Below are 20,660 nucleotides of genomic sequence, written 5' to 3'. Positions count from 1 at the left end.
TATGATATTATGATTATGAATTGACAACATGTTTTCAACAGTTTTTTTCTTTATATTGCACTTGTTTTAAACTGCTTTATAATGAAATGAGTTTATTTAAGTATTCAAGAGTTGAGAAGAGCCAAGGTAAGTGTTTCTTTCATAATCTATTTTGAGCCTATGTTGTTTTAGCATTCCAACTAGCATACTCGTACATTCAATGTACTGATGCCAGTTGGCCTGCATCGTCTTATGATGCAGACACATGTAACTAGGATCGGCATCTGGCGCATTCGTTGATCCAGTGAGCAGTTCATAGTCTATTGGTGAGCCTCTTTGTATTCCAGAGGACTCCTTCACATTGCTTTCAGTTTTAGTATTAGTTCATTAGGATGTCGCGGGCCTGTCCCGACATCCATGTTAGTTGTTTAGAGGCTTAATAGATAGTCAGATAGTTAGACAGTCAGTTAGTGAATTCAGTTGTCTTTACTTTTCATTTCATATGTTAACACTTGAGTTGCCATTTTGGCCAAGTTGAATGTTAACTATTAAACATTCTAAGTTATTTCATTAGTTAAGTTGAAGAGTGTGCTATTGATCTTTATAAATATGCATATAGTCTTCCGCTGAGTTAGTAAGCTAGGCCAAGGGTTCGCTTGAGGCCAAAAATGATCTTCGAGTGCCAGTGCCGCCCAGGGTGTAGGCTCGAGGCTTGACAACATGAATCTAAATTAAGTGACCTGAAAAATACAAAATTCACTTTTAAAGAGTCTAAATTATAAGTCATGTTGGTGATAAAATATTTCCGCAATTAAATCAATAATTATAGATAAATTTTGTTAATATTATTGTTTATTATCTAAATTAAATAAATAAAATCTATTTTTTTCATACGCTTTGTATTAAGTTGAACAATATCACATAACTTCGGATAGAGGAGAGAATAATAAACCAATGAAGTGCCTTTTTTTAGGGATGAAAATGGGGCGGGGCGAATCCGGAGTGGGGCGGTTTAAGGCTATGTGTAGAGCGGGGCGGGTTTAAGGTTGTGCAGGGCGTCTGGGATGCAGGGCAGGTTGAAGTTGGTTTTTTTAAAACCAATGCGGGGCGGGTTGCGGGTATATGTGATTTTATGTAGGTTTAAACTTTTTTTTTTTTTTTTACATGTTATAAGAGTGATAGAGCATTATGTATTAAGATAATTTCTTTAAAGCTACTAAATATTCAAGATAGTAAACGAAAATGGCTCAATAAAAAAATAATTCAAATTCTTATACATGTTTCCCAAATGAGAGTCCGGAACCTAAATAAGCCACAAAAAGATAAAAGTGACCAAAATAGGTCACTATTCTAGTAAGTAACCAAAATAGGCTTAGTGGAAGAAAAAAATCCGTTTTTATGCAATATTCCAAACGTTTTCCGTTAGTCTCATAACGTGTATATTTTAATATATAACGGAACTATTTTTTACACCTTATAAAACGAAACTATTTCTTACACTTTGTAAAGTGTAAATTTTTCTTACACTTTATGAAGTGGAAGTTTTTCTTACACTTTATAAAATGGAAGAAAATCTTACACATTAAGAAAAGTTACTTTATCTGTACATTGTGTATAATGTAAAGTGAGAAGAAATGCCGAATCTCAATCTATAAGAGAGTCCAAAATCTTTTACTCCAAGAATCAAAGAATTAGTCAAATATGAAAGATTTATATTTTTCCTTTAGGTAAATTAAAACTAATTATAAAAATAATATTCTGTCAAACAACATCATTTGGGTTCCACTAGCTCGCGAGCAACAATCTACACCACACTATTTCATCAGTACAAACATAGATTTGATGGTGCCTAGCTTGTGTTTGGACATACGATATGAAGTCATGATTTATAATTAATGATTGATTATGCAATTTGGAATTATGATTTGAAATTTAATTTCAAATTCTCCAAAAAGCATGATCCGGGATTTCAACTTTTGAAATGTAAAATTTGATGCATATATATATAAGAGACCCATCATTCTGAATTTCGCGAAAGTAACTTTTCTTGAAATGTAAGATTTTCTTCCACTTTATAGAGTGTCAGAAAAACTTTCACTTTACAAAGTGTAAGAAAAACTTACACTTTACAAAGTGTAAGAAATAGTTTCGTTTTACAAGGTGTAAAAAATAGTTCCGTTATATATTAAAATATACACGTTATGAGACTAACGGAAAACGTTTGGAATATTGCATAAAACATAATTTTTTCTTCCACTAAGCCTATTTTATTTACTTACTAGAATAGTGGCTTATTTTGGTCACTTTTATCTTTTTGTGGCTTATTTAGGTTCCGGACTCCCCAAATGACCTCTAAAAAATAAAATTTTAAGTCACTATCCTATTATTTTAATACAACTTAATGAAAAAATGAATTTATTTATATGAACTTTATTTTTAGTATCAAACTTAACTAGAAAAATAAAATATTAAAAAAAATATGCGAGACGGGTTCATGCAGAGCGGGTCTGTGCAGGACGGGGTAAAAATGAAAAAAAATGTTATGCAAGGTGGGGCCGGGCAGATTTAATTTTTACGAATTAAGCTCGACCCGCCTCGCCCCGCACCGCCATTGCCATCCCTACTCTTTTTTCACTTAAATATTTTTACGTAAACAAGAAAAACTACTATTTAATAATTCATTTGGTCCATCCATTAAATTTGACATTTTTATTGAATACACAATTAATGATTAGCATCATAATTCATAACTTAATCACCGACAAAGGTTAAATTACTAATGTCCTTAAAAGATTCCATTAGTTAAGCTAAATTAATATTGTTAATCCTCCTAAAAGATATGGATGTATAAACAAGTACAAATCTTAGAATTATTACCGACAATTCTATTTTTTTTTTTAAAGTGTATTATAATTATCGTGGTGGTTTCTTATAATTTTTGTTACTACATGAGTTGTGTGGGAAGCGCCACCCTTCAATGGGCCCCGACCTGCAATATGCAATTCAGATTTAATTAGGGCTTCAATACAAAATACAAACACCAAATGAAAAAAATATTTTGATTATTTGCATAATTAATTGAGGAAGAGATGAAATCAGTTGGAGAATAATGGTTGAGAGGTGCTCACAATTTTCTTAGACCTAAAGGTGGGTTTGATTCGTGCATTTTGCACCAACATCACAAATTTAATCATCTTTAAATTTGGTTTTAGGTTTATAATTAAATCTTTGGTCACGAACGATTTTTTAAGTTATGGTCGAAAATTCATCATTAATTATGCACTTTATGTGACAAAAAATATTTTCGTAATCAGATGAATGCATCAAGCATGAGTCACATATTTAACAAATATGTGTTATCTCCTGTATTCGGGTTAGTCAAAAATACAGAAACAGAAAAAAGAAAAAAGATGAAATAGACAGAACGTTGTGTCTTTTGGGAAAAGTAACGACTTTTCGGAAGAAACAGGTCCCTTCAGAACGTTTTTACTGTTACACGTGTATTTCAAATAAATTCCGTTGCACCAAATTAATTTTGTTATTTAACAAACATTCTGAATTAATTTATAAGAGAAAAGAAATGAATTAAGAAGATTGATTAAATAAATTTTGTCTAAAAATATTATCAGTTAATCACTTGCCAAATCCAAATCCAAAGCTGAGGCTGAGCGAGCGACGACGACGGCGCGAGGGGGCACCTTCTTCTTAACCCTTTAAGAACTAAAGGAAGTGTTTCCTAATATAAGGACAACACTTTCCTTTCTTCTACCAATATGGTAAAAATGACTTTTCATTTGCACTTTGCAATGACTTTTCATTTTCCCTCCAAAATTGGTTCCCTCACTTCCATTTTCTCTTCTTATTTCCCATTCACACCTTGCTAAACCCAACAATCCCCCACATGAATAGGGAATGGCTATAGTTAAAACATATGCTTGAAAAACTTGCATGTCTCGTAAGTAAGGGTTAATCGCATCTGGATAAGTAGGTTTCCCTTTAAACTTTCCGTAGTGAACATCTATCGAATATACTCGGTTAATCGGTAGATTTGATATCTTTGAACCGTCGAGCTTTGGTGTATACCAAAACAACATAAGTCACACAATCAACCCTTGAACTGTTTTTGGTTCTCATTGTTTTGTTCGTTTCAGCCATGAACACATCTCGGTTAATAAGTGCTTAGAGAACTGGCCTTACTGGATTCTCCTTGAAGCGGCTTACACTTCACACTTACATAGGTGGTTTCTAAATGTGTTATCCCGTAGATACATTATTTGATATACCCTGTATCAAACTTAGAAACCATTAAAAAGTCCTTATGCCTTTATCCTGGTTACTGAACATTGTCTCATCATGAGAATGGACATAAAATAATTTTAGTACAATGTCGAACCGTCATCTATGACTTTGTTTTATCTCCTTGAACCTAGATCTTGGGATCTCCAGTCTTCTAGGTAGAGTTACCGCCACGATGACGTGTTCTCGGCCATAGTCCCATTCCCGTCGATGATCTCTTAACTCCCTCTCTAGTTAGGCCTTTTGTAAGTGGATCCGACACATTATCCTTTGACTTTACATAGTCAATTGTGATAATTCCACTAGAGAGTAGTTGTCTAATAGAGTTATGTCTTCGTCTTATGTGACGAGACTTCCCGTTATTCATAACGCTTCCAGCCCTTCCTATTGCAGCTTGACTACCGCAGTGTATGCATATAGGGGTCATTGGTTTGGGCCAAAACGGAATATCTTCTAAGAAATTCCGGAGCCATTCAGCTTCTTCACCTGCCTTGTCTAAGGCGATGAATTCAGAATCCATTGTAGAGCGAGCTATACATGTTTTTTTGGATGATTTCCAAGATATTGCTCCTCCACTAATAGTGAAAATATATCCACTCATGGATTTCGTTTCAGTTGACCCAGTAATCCAATTTGCATCACTATATCCTTCAAGAACTGCTGGATATTTGTTGTAATGCAAATCATAGTTTTGAGTGTCTTCTAAGTACCCCAAAACTCTCTTCATTTCCAACCAATGATTTTGATTGGGATTACTTGTGTATCGACTCAGTTTACTTATAGTGTAGGCTATGTATGGTCGTGTACAATTCATGACATACATCAAACTTCCCAATACTCTGGCATAATCCAATTGAGACTAACTTTCACCTTTATTCTTGGCAAGATTAAGGTTCACATCAATTGAGGTCTTTGCCTTTTTGAAATTCAAATATTTGAACTTTTCAAGTACCTTTTGAGTATAATGAGATTGAGACAATGCTAGACCGTTAGGAGTTTGGTGAATCTTTATTCCCAATATCAAATCGGCTACTCCTAGATCTTTCATATCAAACTTACTAGCAAGCATACGCTTAGTAGCTTTTACATTGGCAATGTCCTTGCTCATTATCCACATGTCATTCACATATAGGCATACAATGACTTCCTGATCCGGAGTGTCTTTAATGTAAACACATTTATCACACTCATTGATCTTAAATCCATTTGACAACATGGTTTGATCAAACTTTGCATGTCATTGTTTTGGTGCTAGTTTTAGTCCATAAAGTGACTTAACAAGTTTGCATACTTTCTTTTCTTTACCGGGAACTACGAATCCCTCAGGTTGTTCCATGTAAATATTTTCCTCCAGCTCTCCATTTAAGAAGACAATTTTCACATCCATTTGATGAATTTCAAGACCGTATACTGCATCTAGGGCAATTAACATCCTCATTGATGTAATCCTAGTCACTGGCGTGTATGTGTCAAAATAATCAAGACCTTCTTTCTGTCTAAAGCCTTTGACAACAAGTCTTGCTTTATATTTGTCAATAGTTCCATCATCTTTCATCTTCTTTTTGAAGATCCATTTTGAACCCAAGGATTTGTTCCCAGGAGGAAGATCAACCAACTCCCAAGTATGATTGCTTAAGATTGATTCAATCTCACTATTGACAGCCTCCTTCCAAGAGGTTGAGTCGCTAGACAACATCGCTTCCTTGAATGTTTGAGGCTCACTTTCAAGAAGGAATGCTACAAAATCAGAGCTTCTTTGAATGTTTGAGGCTCACTTTCAAGAAGGAATGTTACAAAATCAGATCCAAATGAAGTAGCTGTCCTTTGACGTTTACTGCGCCTTGGACTCTCTTCATTGGTTTCATTCTCTTTTGGTTCTTCTCGAGGTTGTTTTGACCCTCCACTAGATGACTCAAGTCTAGTTTTATACGGATAGATATGTTCAAAAAATTCAGCATTATCTGATTCCATTACCGTATTATCATGAATATTCGGATGTTCACACTTATGAACCAAAAATCTACATGCCTTACTATTTGTGGCATATCCAATGAATACACAATCCACAGTCTTAGGCCCTATTTTCACCCTTTTAGGTACATGAACCTGGACTTTGGCTAGACACCCCCCACACTTTGAAATATTTCAAGTTGAATTTTCTACCTTTCCATTTCTCATATGGAGTAACATGTATCTTCGTGTGAGGCACTCTGTTGAGTATTCGATTTGCTGTAAGGATAGATTCCCCCCCCCCCCACCAAGTTTTGTGGTAAACCTGAACTTATAAGTAAGGCATTCATCATTTCCTTTAAAGTTCGGTTTTTCCTTTCCGCAATTCCATTAGATTGAGGAGAGTAAGGAACAATAGGTTGATGGATAATTCCATTTTCCAAACATATTTCTGCAAATGGAGATTCATATTCTCGACCTATATCACTTCTGATCATTTTGATCTTTCTATCCAACTGATTTTCAACTTCAGTTTTATATTGCCTAAATGCATCTATTGCTTCATCCTTACCATTTAAGAAATAGACATAACAATATCTAGTGCAATCGTCAATAAAAGTTATGAAATACTTTTTCTCACCACGTGTTGGTGTTGACTTCATGTCACAAATGTCAGTGTGAATCAGTTCTAAGGGATATAAATTCCTTTCAACAGACTTATAAGGATGCTTAGCATACTTAGATTCAACGCAAACTTGACATTTTGATTTATTGCACTTAAATTTAGGCAAAACATTTAAGTTAATTAGTTTTCACAAGGTTTTGTTATTAACGTGTTCCAAACGTTCATGCCATAAACATTTAGACTCAAGCAAGTAAGAAGAAGCAAAATCTTTATTCATATCAACTGCAGTTACATTGAGTTTAAAGAGGCCCTCAGTGAGATAACCTTTTCATACATACATCTCATTCTTACTCAATACAACTTTATCAGAAACAAATGCACATTTGAATCCGTTCTTAGTCAGAACTGGTATAGAAACTAAGTTCTTGCGCAATTTCGAAACGTACGAGACCCTGTTCAAAGTCACCACCTTGCCTGATGTCATCTTTAAGAGGACCTTGAATGTTCCTTCCACCTTTGCAACAACGGAGTTTGCCATAAACAACTTCTCGTCTGCTGGTGCTGGAGTATATGATGCAAATAATTCTTTGTTGGCACAAACATGACATGAGGCGACAGAATCTATCCACTATTTTCTTGGATTTCCAACCAAGTTGCATTCTGAAAGCATTGCACAGAGATCGTCCATCTCTCCTTTGGATTCAACCAAATTTGCTTGATTCTTCTTCTTGTCCTTCTTGGGACCCCGACATTCAGTAACTTTATGACCACGTTTGCCACAATTGAAGTAGCTTCCATTGAATTTCTTCTTTGGAGGATTGCTCTTTGGACCAGATGTTTTTTTTCTTTTCTTTGATTTTGTGGGATCTTTTTCAACAATATTTACTCCAGATATAGCTGAATTACCACGTGACCTCTTTTCTGCGACCTTATTATCCTCTTCGACTCTCATCCTTACCATGAGATTTTCAACAGTCATCTCTTTGCGTTTATGTTTCAAGTAGTTTTTGAAGTCCTTCCACAATGGAGGTAACTTCTCAATAATTGCAGCCACTTGAAAAACTCATTCACAACCAATCCTACATTAAAGATTATGTGAGTATTAAGAATAGACTTAATATTTCCAACATAGGTATTAGCTAAATTTATACCTTTAGCAAGGAGATCATGGATTATGACCTGCAATTCTTGAACTTGGGTGACGACGGTCTTACTGTCTATCATCTTATAGTCCAGAAACTTTACCACAATGAACTTCTTCATTCCGGCATCCTCTGTTTTGTACTTCTTTTCTAAAGTATCCCAGAGTTCTTTTGAGGTTTTGACATTACTGTAAACATTGTACAGATCATCTTGCAGGCCACTCAAAATATAATTTTTACACAAAAAATCTGAATGTGTCCATGCTTCTGTTTCCAAGAATCGTTCTTCAAGCGGAGTTTCATCCGACAAAACAGGAACGTTCTCATTAATGAACCTCTGCAGACTCAACGTAATCAAATAGAAGAACATCTTCTGCTGCCATCTCTTGAAGTCGACTCCAGAAAACTTTGCAGGTTTCTCAGCCGATGCTAGGGCAGCAGTTGAACGATTGTGTGCAACCGATGTTGTTGCAACATTTACTTGACTTGAATTAGTCATTTTTCTGTCACAAATGGCAGACCATTTTAGTATGTGAAATACTAACAGTAAAGAATAAATCCTTACACAGACTGTTTCTAATTTAACGATAAAGTTTTTATGTTATTTTAATCGTTAATCGAATGCATTTTAAAAATTCAAAGAGAGTAGAAAACCATAATGGTTTTAATCTCCAGAAACCTCAAATACAGAAACTATTTAATTTCTTATGATTGTTATCTCATGTATTCAAGTTAGTCAAAAATACAGAAACAGAAAAAAGAAAAAAAATGAAATAGACAGAATGCTTTTAATTCGAGTCCACAGAAATCACTGTGTTTCCTTAAGAAATTTAATCCCCTCACTGTACCCGAGGTTGCAGATTAATTTCTCCCATGATAAAACAGATTAACCTGTTAGAGAAGTAGCGGTACCTCAAACTTCAATAACTTCAGCGAACGCAAGAACAACAACAAGAGCACACGCAGACTCAGTCGATCAACAATTTTGTTTATGTAAGAAAATGAATGCAGAGAGGAAAAAAAATTCAGTGTCTGAAAAACGGAAAAAGACCTCTTATTTATAGCCATTTACAGCAAGGAACGCGTCTGTTCAGACCCGTTTTTTCCAGAACGTTGTGTCTTTTGGAAAAAATTACGACTTTTCAGAAGGAAAAAATGAATTAACAAGATTGATTAAATAAATTTTGTCCAAAAATATTATCAATCAATCCGAAGCCGAGGCCGAGTGAGCGACAACGACGGTGCGAGGGGCACCTTCTTCTTAACCCTTTAAGAACTAAAGGAAGTGTTTCCTAATATAAGGACAACAATTTCCTTTCTTCTACCAATATGGTAAAAATGACTTTTCATTTGAACTTTGCAATGACTTTTCATTTTTCTTCCAAAATTGGTTCCCCCACTTTCCATTATCTCTTCTTATTTCCCATTCACACCTTGCTAAATCCAACAATATGTTGTTTATAAAGCTTTCCCATAAAAAAAATGAATTGACGCAATTATCAAATAATTTTAGTCACTAATTTCATTAAAAATGTTTAGTCTACAAAATAAAGTTCATTAAAAATGTTTAGTCTACATAGTTTTCTCATACACCATAAAAATTAATTGGTGCCAATTATAAGGTAATTTTAGCCACGAAATTGAGGATAATAATTTTTCTCGCTACTTTTTTTGAAAATTTATGACAAATCATTATTTATCTTTAAATTCGTGTAAGTTGTGGATACAAAAAGGTTTCGTCACAAAAATTTATGACAAATCATTATTTATGACTAGAGGTCTCGTGTAAGTTGTGATCTTTTCTCTTCTCCTTGTCTGAGGCTTCTTATGGAGGTTTGTGAGGTAGCTGCTTGTCATTTCAGCGGACCTTCTTACTCCTATTTATGATCTTGTTTTATTCTAGAAACAATGTCATTTGATACTAGTGTTTTTCTTTTGAATCAATTGTAATACTTTAGAGGCTTGCACACGTGACAACCAGATTTTGCGGTATTTTTGAGTTGATTATAAAAAAAAATTGCATTTTATTGTAATGGTTGAGTTTTAGGCTGACTTGTCTTGGTGGGATAAGACGAGTGCCATCACATCCATTTTTGGGTCATGACAATTACTAGTTGATCAAACTGATTTATAAAAATAAAAAGAAAAGTTTATTTATGTATTTGTAAATATCAAAGTGTTTATAAGCTAAGTTGCTTATTTATGCCAATTTAGTTATATACGATAAATTAATCATTCCTAACTTATGACTTTTTTAGCTTATCAACATTTTTATTTGACCAGTTTTTAATTAATTTATCAAACTATCAAATTACTCAGCTAACTCTATTACTCTAGGAAATCAAACAATCTTTTCTCCACTAAGATACTATTATATTTTAAAATATTTTATATTATACAAATAATAATATTTTTTGTAATTTTTTAAATATATAAATTTTATTTTAAAGATATTAAAATGTAGTAACCAAATTAAAAAAATATAGCGTTGACCGTTCTGCTCCAATTTCCATTAATTAATATTGTCACTATTTGTTATAATCACCAAACACTAGACTGAATAATATTGACTTAATCTTAGAATTTTACTAAATATAGTATATGAAGATGATCATGACTACTTTAGGAATAATTTATTTACTGATTGATTGCTATATGCTACGTACGTATACTTTGCCATTGTCAATTTTGAAATGTTGACATCGTGGGAGTAACTTTTCTTTTATTGTATTGTTGCCTATTTGTATTGTATCATATTATGACTTTAGATATAATATTTATGTTGATTGTTACTTTTTCTTTCTTAAAAAATAATTTGTGTGTAGAGGTATGGGAAATGAAGGATGGGATTGGGGATTCAAATCCTCACTAACAAGGTGAAAGTTCAGGTTATCAACCAACTGGTATTAAGATTCATCTGTAAATTGTTAGTGAGATTCTATGGTATCTTATCGTTAAATTTGTCATCAATTTTATCTGTATAATGATTGATTTAGTGTAATCGATGACCCTCGCCTAATGAATCGATATAAAGATGACGAAATAAGAAAAAAAAAAAGGACTAATTAAGATCGAAGAGAGTAACATAAAACTGTAATATAGTAGTAATAAATTATTTTATTCATCTCATAATTAATCTCTGCATTTTGCAATGAGATTGAAACTGAGCAAACATACAGAAATACATAAAATTAGTAAAATATAAAAATAGAGTTTCTCTGCATTTTGCAAGGAGATTGAAACTGAGCAAACATACAGAAATACAGAAAAGTAAAATATAAAAATAGAGTACAAAAACAATATCACTAACTTAGATAACATGAAGCTACAAAAGAACTTCGCCTTCTGTGGGGCTTATTGTTTACTATAATTTAATTTTCTTCTTTTATCATTGCCTATCTAAAATGGAAAATGCATTCCTTTCAGCTCAACATTTACTTTTCCTGCATAAGAATATAATATTGTGAATGAGAACATATAGTAGAAGCTAACCAAATAAGAAGTAGACAACATGAGTTTTTATATTGATGTTTTGCATGAAGAAATTGTGCAACTTATTATTGCATTGCATTTTAGTCATATGTTTTTGAAAGTTTAAGTTTATATTAATTACCTCATAGATAATGAAGTCACTTCTTAGTAATGGTGGGGAGGAGGGGGAGATGAGTAAATATAGTGGGGTGGTGGAGACGGAGACTTGTAAATGGGAGTTGGGGGTGGTGAAGACTTGTACACTGGTGCAGGATGGTATGGCTTCACTGGTGGTGGTGGTGATTTGTAAACGGGAGTTGGGGATGGTGGAGACTTGTATACTGGTGTAGGATGGTATGGCTTCACTGGTGGTGGTGGTGATTTGTAAACGGGAGTTGGGGATGGTGGAGACTTGTATACTGGTGTAGGATGGTATGGCTTCACTGGTGGTGGGGGATCGGAGACTTGTATACTGGTGCAGGATGGTATGGCTTCACTGGTGGTGGGGGATCGGAGACTTGTATACTGGTGCAGGATGGTATGGCTTCACTGGTGGTGGGGGATCGGAGACTTGAAACAGGTGTTGGTGGTGGTGGTGACTTGTAAACTGGTGTTGGAGGTGGTGGTGACTTATAAACTGGTGTAGGATGGTATGGCTTTACCGGTGGTGATGGTGACTTGTAAACTGGAGTGTGTGGAGGGTAGTATGGCTCCTTAGGTGGTGGTGGTGACTTGTAAACTGGAGTTGGCGGTGGGGGTGATTTGTAAACTGGTGCGGGATGATAAGGTGTTGGTGATTTGTAAACTGGAGTTTTCTCTACCTAACAAACTAAATACGTGCCACTTTTTTCAATAGTTAAGCACTTAAATGTTTATAATAAAAGAAGAAGAGAAGAAGCCGTCCCGTTTTAGTTGTTGTGTTACGCTTTTCGAAAGTCAATTTAATTAATTTTTAAAGTTAAATTAAATTACATTAATTTGATATTTTAAACTAAAAATTTAGATATTCAAAAACTATACGAAAAATACTATAAATTGTAATTTTTGCATATCAATATGATGAAAAAATACACCGTAAAATGTTAGTCAAAATTCTTATTGGTTGACTCTAAAAAAGAAAATCATGACAATTAAAAGGAGACGGAGAAAGTATTCAAATACATGGACGATTCTTAGTTCATCCATTAATGACTTTGACTTTTTAATTAGAAAAATAATTAATCATTTGTATAACTTGATCACCGACAAAGGTAAAATTACTAAACTCCATATAAGATTCCATTAGTTAAGCTAAACTAATATTTTTAATCGTCCCAAGAGATATGGATGTAAGTATAAACAAGTACAAACCTTAGCTACATTGACCTAGTCAATTATTATTACCGACATATATTTATTATAGACAAATATTTGTCCAACGATCGAGATCTTATGTTCTATTTTGTTTCTTCATTTTTTTTGTTCAAATTTTTTTTGTTTATAATAAAGTTGGAATAATATTAAGTTACAAATTTTATGATTTAAATGGGCTTTCTTAACTAGAGTTTACCTATTTACGCAACATAGCTATTGTTTAAATAGCTAAAAGAAATCTCATTTGTATATTTTGATTTTTTTAATTAATTATATAAAGTGTTGTTAAAATTTAGTTAACTAAATATCTTGATTTTTTTTATATAATTATGGAAAATGATCCCTTAATTAAAGGTTATTGAATCTAATTAGAATATCTTACCAAATAAGTCTTCTTCTTCAAGTAAAATTTCTCAACAAAATTAAAATTCAAAATTCAAAATTCCAAAATTCAAAATTCAAAATTCAAAAGTTTCAGATTCTCCCTCCTACTCGTGTATATCCAAATCAATTTCAATTTCAAATTGAACGTCTTGTATTTTACTATATCAATTTGAATTGTATGGTTATGAATTAATAACAAAATATTGATTTTAAGCGTATTAACATTGTATATGAAGTAGTTGATTGATTTGTATAGTTCGATTATGAGTATTTCAGGATTATGATGAAAATGTATAGTGGTTTGTGTGTAGTAATTGTATATGTATAGAATTAGTATAGGTCTGCAGATTAGATTTGTTTTTTACGTTTATGTATTTGTATATGTTTCTAAACGTATTGTATAGTATATAGTTTGTATACAATTTGTTGTATATTTTAAGACAACAAATATGTATATTTGAATAATATTCGTATTGACTTATACCAATATGTATATTTGAATAATATTTGTATTTGACTTATATCAATATGTATATGTCAGGAATTGAATTGTATGTTAGATAATTTCTCTATTTAATTTTGTATAATTGTTGGCTTATACATTTGTGTCTTGATATTATGTAATATGTACAACTAAGGCATATAATACATACAATTACATGCTTATATACAAACAACCTATTGAACGTAAATATGCATATACAAATAACGTAAAAAGAAAAAATAAAAATACCCCATCATCCTCTCGTTTGTTATATATTATGTAGCATATACAATTAACCAAAAGTACAACTAATTTATTATCTCATATACAACTTAAATCATACATATACAAATTGAGAATAACTAAAACAAGGTTATATCTTTGCTTCTAGAAGATGTTTCTTGTACTCTTTTTTTCCAAGAATCATCAAGTCAAACTCATTAACTCTTTTTTCCTCTCCTTTTTTTTTTTTTTCTTTGGAGCTTTTAACACAGATTTATTGCATCCTAATGAGGTTATTGCAAAACTTAAATTTAGTCTCCTTCTCTCCTATATTTGAATCAATAGCTTTAGATTTGACAATGGAACCTGCAATTCCTTTAGTGAGTGGATTAGAGAGAGGTTATGAATAGATTTGTATAAAAGGGATAATGAGATTCTACACGATCCCATACAAATAGATGACCCCACATAACCATTTTCTTAAACAATACCCATTTTCTATAATTAACTAAAACTCTAGTCATTTAGTATAATTAACTACTAAATGTTAACTTAGTTATATAATTTTCCCTAATTAAATTTAGGTTAGTCCGTTAAACTTACAAGCCTAGCCCAGCGCAACTCATGTTTCTCAAGCCCAAAGTCAACTAGAATGGCAAGGAGATCAAATATCTCAAACCCTAGTTGATGCCTATATAAAAGAGTATTCAATAGTGATTTGACAGTCTTCTGCATACAAAAGAGTATTTGCCTCCAAGTGGTGAGTCATTTTATACCTCCTCGAATGTGATAAAAAAGTATTCCATCAATTCAGGTACAAAGCAAAACTTTTGAGTTGACAGTCATGGAGAGAAAAAAAAAACAAAAATTACACATTTTAGTATAAAATTTTCTAAATATTGTTAAATCCTGCACAAATAAATAAAATTAAATATTATTATTTATTGATATTTTTCTTTTCTTTATTATTTTTCTAAAACGAAAATTTAATCGTTATAATATGCCTTGAATAACCACAATCAGATACCAAATCAGTTGGTTGTTCATTCTTTTTTTTTTTTTAAATAAAAAGGTGAAAGGTGTAACAATTAAATTTTCATCCCTGAAAACTAATAATCTATTTACATATAATAGGAGAGGAAAAAGTGCCACATGACAGCACCACAAAAAATACATTTTTTAAATTAATTAAATGGAAATCTATCTATATATAATAGGAGAGGGAAAAGTGTCACATGTCAGCACCACAAAAAACACATTTTTAAAATTAATTAAAATTAAATAAATGGAAATAGTTTTAAAACAATTTTAAAAATTATGGTGATGACTGATGTAACTGTAAAATTGTTTATAATTAATACACATAATTCTATAATATTAAAAACAGATTGGTAAGAAAATTAACTAAAAACAATGGATCTTCATATGGAAAATGAGATTGTTTTGTTCCTTTTAAAAAAATTAAAATATTATCTCGATCACATGCCTTAGAAAATAATATAAAGAAAAATCTCTCAGTCATAAAAATTTTAAAAATAAAAATAAAATAAAAAACAGAACCACGTTCTTTCTTTCTTTATAAATAAAAGAAAGCTTTAGCCATGACAAAATACTAAATAATTAATTTAAAATTTAAATTTCAAATAATAACTAACCTTATCCCTAAAAACAGTTAAACTTCATAAGTCATATTTGTGAAAAAATATTACTCTTAACTACATTATCATCCACATCTTTTTAAACCAACTCTTCAAAATATATATTCAAAAATGTGTAACAACAATCACATTAAAAAAAATAAAAATTGAATGCACTTGAGATCATAAAAGAAAATTGACTGGAAGTATAGTAGTGTATTGTATGTATGTATGCCTTCTTCCTTAATTATTTTATGTGAAATTATTTGATTATGGTTGAGGGGGAAGGATTGCCATCATCTCCAGTACAACGAGGAAGAAGAAGAAACTAATGATAAAGAAATGAAGGAATTCTGAAGAATTTTACAATAGTGGACCATGTATGCCGTCTTTTAATATTTTTGGTACATAAATTACTGCTATGATAATTGTATCGTCGATTTAATACTTTGCATGACATCTAATATTTTCTTTTGTGATAATTTAGCCTTTTCTGTTCATTTTTATGTTAAATTAAAATGGTCTCTTTTTAAGTGATTTATTAGATTATTAGATGAATATACATACTAAACTCAATTACCATTTAAATTTGATTGGCGTTCCTTATTTATGTTGATTTAATATTCTTTTAACGATTCACTACGTGTTTAATTTTTAAAGAATAAAATTAATATAAATAATGATGATGATGATGAAGAATAAAATCAATATGAATATTGACGGAGAAGATGAAAGACTTGGGATGTTTTGCAAATGAAGATGCCGTCATACCTTAAGGTAATTATTGATATAAATTTTTACTTTTTTTATTTTTATTTTATTTCTTTAAAGAAAAAATTGCACTTTCCTCATTCTCCATTCTTCGTTGATGATAAAAGTTATGCTAAAAAGTCATTAAATTTTAATTAGAAAAGCTATAATATACTACAGTCACTCTCTAATTTGGATGAGATTATATTTCATATAGTAATTGAAATTACATTTGTTAAATTTAAATAATGAAAGAATTTTGATTAATAAAATAAAAGTATAATAAGAATTTCGTATAAGTTTGAAAGAAAGAAGTTATATATTTATTTACATAATATTAGAAGATGAGTAATAGAGAAGGACAATGAATTATTTTAAAAAAAACACATGACAAATGGTTAGCACAATAACAATAGATATGAATAAGAAAATGAAAAACATATAAATACATATCTCAATGTAAACGTATAAACATTTAAATTTGAGATGAGAAAGTATTTTGAAATATAAAAAAATCATACTATATGAATAAGCTCATGTACTTGAAAGCGTACTATATAACAATTTAAATTTGAGATGAGAAAGTATTTTGAAATTAAAAAAAATCATACTATATGGATATTTTAAACAAAATTAAAATTCAAAATTATCACGTGGATATTCAATTTTCAAGGTAAAACTCAAATTTTTATATGTAAGATAATTATTTTTTTGATAAAGTTGTAAGAGAATTATTTCATAATCAGAGTTTAGTAATGACATTATTTGAACCATAAATGAAATAAAAAATGAAAAAGTTAGTAAAAATATCATTGAAGAAAAAGAACAAAAAAAGAGAATTATAATGTATAAAGAAGTCGTGCAATATATAATATCATGTAACTTAATTCTTAATAGATAAAGTCAGGAATAAACAAAATTATATAATGAAAGAATTTCTAGCAACACAATAAAAATAAAAAAAAAATTAACTAAATTTTCATTTAGGAAATAAAATTATTTGAATATAATCTCAAATTCTAAATTGAAAATAAAGTGGAATGAAATTTTAGCATCTTATCACATATTATATAAAAAAACACTTTGGTAGATTTTTAATAAGCAAAAATATTGAAAAAAGGAATATCTCTTTTTATATTTTGGATTCAAATTAATATAACTTTATTTCTATTACATGTAAAAATTTATACGAGGAAAACTATTAAACCATAGAACAAACAATATTTACAAAAAGAGTATTAGGGATGATATGAAAATTGTACAATGAATTCGCTTAAAACTAAAGTACCATAATGGTTTAATACAAAAATTTGTTATTAATAATTGTTACAGTAAAGATTGTAGAACATATAATATTGTTTGTACTAAGAGCACTTCACATAAATCATATTAATTTTTTGTCGTTAATGCGCGGGCACGTATACTAGTCAAGATAAGAGAAATAGGACAAGTAATAATATTTAATTTCAGTAATTTGCGTGGGTGCATTTACTTTTTCCTTTATAAAATTTTATATAAAAAGATGTAATTCTCTAATTTTTCTCCTCACGATGGTCAATTCAAGAACTAATTACTTTGTTCTTGGTGAAATACTTGTTGGATTTCTTCACGAATGTGAAGTCAAGCTTTAATCACATTCGTAAATGTATGTGGGCGTAAATGAAAACTTGTGGACTGCAAAAATTCAACAGGGTTTTACTTGCAAGAAATATTTCCCCAAAAGGGTTACTTGGGGAATTATGTGGGCATAAGTCCAGAGGTTAGATATAATATTTACATTAATTGTCATTGCAATGTTACTAATCAACAGAGCTATTAACATTCCCGATTAATTGTTACTTAGATTGGAGCTACTAATATTCTCCAGTTTATTGTAACTTAGATTTTATTGTATCTTATCATTGAATTTATTGACGGTTAAAAATTACATTTTTTATAGCAACTGATTTAATGTAATTGATGAGAGCCTCAACTTATAAATAACTCAATATATGGATGACAAAATAAGAAAAAGGAGCAAAAGAAAGAGTAGAGAGAAGGGAAAACATAAAACCATTTAGTAATAACTTATTTTATACACACTACAAGAAAATGCACTTAATGCTACAAAACACATTGTAGCTAAATATGAAATTTTCCATAGCTAAACACTTTAGCCATAAAATATTTTTTCGTAGCATTCGTGGCAAGATGTAGGGTGGCTAAAAGTTAGCCATGGACTTTACATGGTCCGTGGCCAAGGACTAATACTTATAGCTACAAAAAAAATTGTGTTGTAGCTATGATAGTAAAAACATTTTGCTACGAAATATTTACTTGTAGCAAATAATTTTACTCTTTTGCCACAACAAATTAAATCTGTAGCAATTTTTATATTGTAGACACAATGCATTCTATTGTGGCAAATGACTTGATTTATTTGCTATGAAAATTCAAAATATGTGGCTATTTCATATTTTTAATCTTGTGGCAATAATACTTGTATTTAGCTACAAACTGGAAAATCTATAGCTATAAAATCAAAGTATTTGCCACAAATATTTTTTTCACCAAGCTAAGAACTCATACTCTTTGCCATAACATACATAAATTATAGCTAGTAGTTTTAATTTGCTAAGACAAGTGAAAATGTATTGCCTATTTTTATAATTACATATAGATTTAGCTGTAACTATCAAAATTCATTGCTAATAATTTAAAATTACTGACATAAGCATTAATAATCACAAGAATTTTGCCTTTTTAAAATATACCTAAAAAATAGATTTCAAACAATTTCATTACCACATAGGAAAGGATTTTCCACAAGCTTTGTTAGTAAAAAAAGGTTACATAATTTAATCCCAAATACATTTTTGAGATTTCAAAATAATTCTCAAGTTACATATAATTACATTTTACAATTTTGAGAATAGTGACAATATACAATTCTTGTAAGACATCATCTTGTTTGAGTCCAAAGCAACATAATTTTTTCCTATCTCTCCGGTCTCCTTCCACAATCTTCAATTGTACTTTAGCTTGATGAACATCGATCCCAATTTGCCATTTATATGCTCTTATTCCATAAATATGCCTATCAATAACGGCAAAGTATTATAGCACCAAAAGAATAATGATTCAGAATTTCAAGGAGAAAAAAAATATGTTTTGAATAATTTTCTTTTCAAAAATATTTAACAAACGAAAACTAAAAAAAAATACAAAGTAAGCAAAGAAGTAATCCAACCAATAACTTTTAAACTTCTTAAAACATGTAGATATAGATCTCAATTTTCAGTATCAATTATTAAATTAATACCTAGATATAGATCTTAAAATTCAATACCAATTATGAAATTAATACCTAGGTAAAAATAAATTACCTTAAATTGACAAAAATATACAATTCAATGCAATACTCATATATTCAAGCCATGAAAACAATCTCTTGCAACAATATAGAATATAATTGTGTATGATAAATTATTTGTGGTTCAATCTTTTCTCAAATCTATACATAATAGAAAATTTAGATTATATAATTGAGAAAAAAGATTTAAAAAAATTCATATTGTAAAAACTTATCTCATCTGTAAAGAAGGACATGTAAAACCTACAAAAGAAATATTAGTATAATATCAAAAATAAAAAACTGAACAACAAATGATAGAGTTTTCAAAAAAAAAAAAAATCAATTCAATTTTTTTTATCTCAACCATGAATTCAAATTCAAGTTAAATTGTTCAACTATAACTATAGTGGAACTATACTTCCACAACATTTAGTTATTTCAATTTGAATTTAAATAGAGATGTGAATTTTGGATTGTAGTTTTATAGTTTTAATTGAAAATACAAAAAATATATGGATTAAGATATCAAGATTAAAATAAGAAAAAAAAGAATTGAATGTCAATATAATTTTTTTGTGTATTAATTATATTCAATAATAATTGATTTATCTATCTATAATTGACATTGTTTAAATAAAATGTAAATTGATTATACATATCTTTCTATATATAAAAAGTACAAATACATCCAGTTAATTAGACAAAACTTCTATTTATTTTTTCATTTTTTCATTTTTTATAACTTCTATTTACTTAAACTATATTTAAAACTTAAAAATTAAGATCATGTAAAATTGAATTGATAGAAATATTAACATCTCTAATTAAGCTAGCTCAATAAATATAATATTAAATAGAAGAGGTCCGAGTCGTATAACATGAATTCTCAACACAAGAAGAAGCACCTCAAGACTTACGTTTCAACTCGTATCAGATAAAATGTATGACCTCAATTGTGCTCACATGGCTGTATCATTTTGTTTTGAAAAATAATTATAACTATGAAGTTAATCATTGCAACAATTTTTTGGTA

At 30.2% G+C, this 20,660-nt stretch overlaps 2 protein-coding genes and 2 long non-coding RNA genes across 4 annotated transcripts in view; 1 reads left to right on the top strand and 3 right to left on the bottom strand.

The window, feature by feature from the left end:
• Nucleotides 1-7,478: 7,478 nt before the first annotated feature.
• Nucleotides 7,479-8,491, bottom strand: LOC107057988 (uncharacterized). Its single transcript, XM_015303181.1, has 2 exons — nt 8,002-8,491; nt 7,479-7,903 (listed from the first exon to the last, which is right to left on the bottom strand). Exons 1-2 carry the CDS (start codon nt 8,489-8,491, stop codon nt 7,479-7,481), a joined length of 915 nt encoding a protein of 304 aa, XP_015158667.1.
• Nucleotides 8,492-11,268: 2,777 nt separating this feature from the next.
• Nucleotides 11,269-11,918, bottom strand: LOC107057990 (uncharacterized). Its single transcript, XR_001471698.1, has 2 exons — nt 11,606-11,918; nt 11,269-11,435 (listed from the first exon to the last, which is right to left on the bottom strand). It is a non-coding gene; the product is annotated as an uncharacterized lncRNA (long non-coding RNA).
• Nucleotides 11,919-11,938: 20 nt separating this feature from the next.
• LOC102583036 (extensin-3-like) overlaps nt 11,939-20,660 on the bottom strand; it is a 28,911-nt gene continuing 20,189 nt past the window's right edge. The window contains exon 2 of the mRNA XM_015303186.1: nt 11,939-12,021. Within this exon, the coding sequence (XP_015158672.1) occupies nt 11,957-12,021 (65 nt within the window). The 3' untranslated portion in view covers nt 11,939-11,956. The remainder of the gene's footprint in view (nt 12,022-20,660) is intronic.
• LOC102605489 (uncharacterized) lies at nt 11,976-12,198 on the top strand. The gene is made up of 2 exons (XR_001471697.1): nt 11,976-12,015; nt 12,182-12,198. It is a non-coding gene; the product is annotated as an uncharacterized lncRNA (long non-coding RNA).

This window comes from Solanum tuberosum, unplaced genomic scaffold, assembly GCF_000226075.1.
Source record: "Solanum tuberosum cultivar DM 1-3 516 R44 unplaced genomic scaffold, SolTub_3.0 scf00420, whole genome shotgun sequence".
In the NCBI taxonomy this organism is placed as follows: Eukaryota; Viridiplantae; Streptophyta; class Magnoliopsida; order Solanales; family Solanaceae; genus Solanum; species Solanum tuberosum.
The sequence above is the reverse complement of the archived record's forward strand: the minus strand, read 5'-3'. Positions and strand labels throughout refer to the sequence as shown.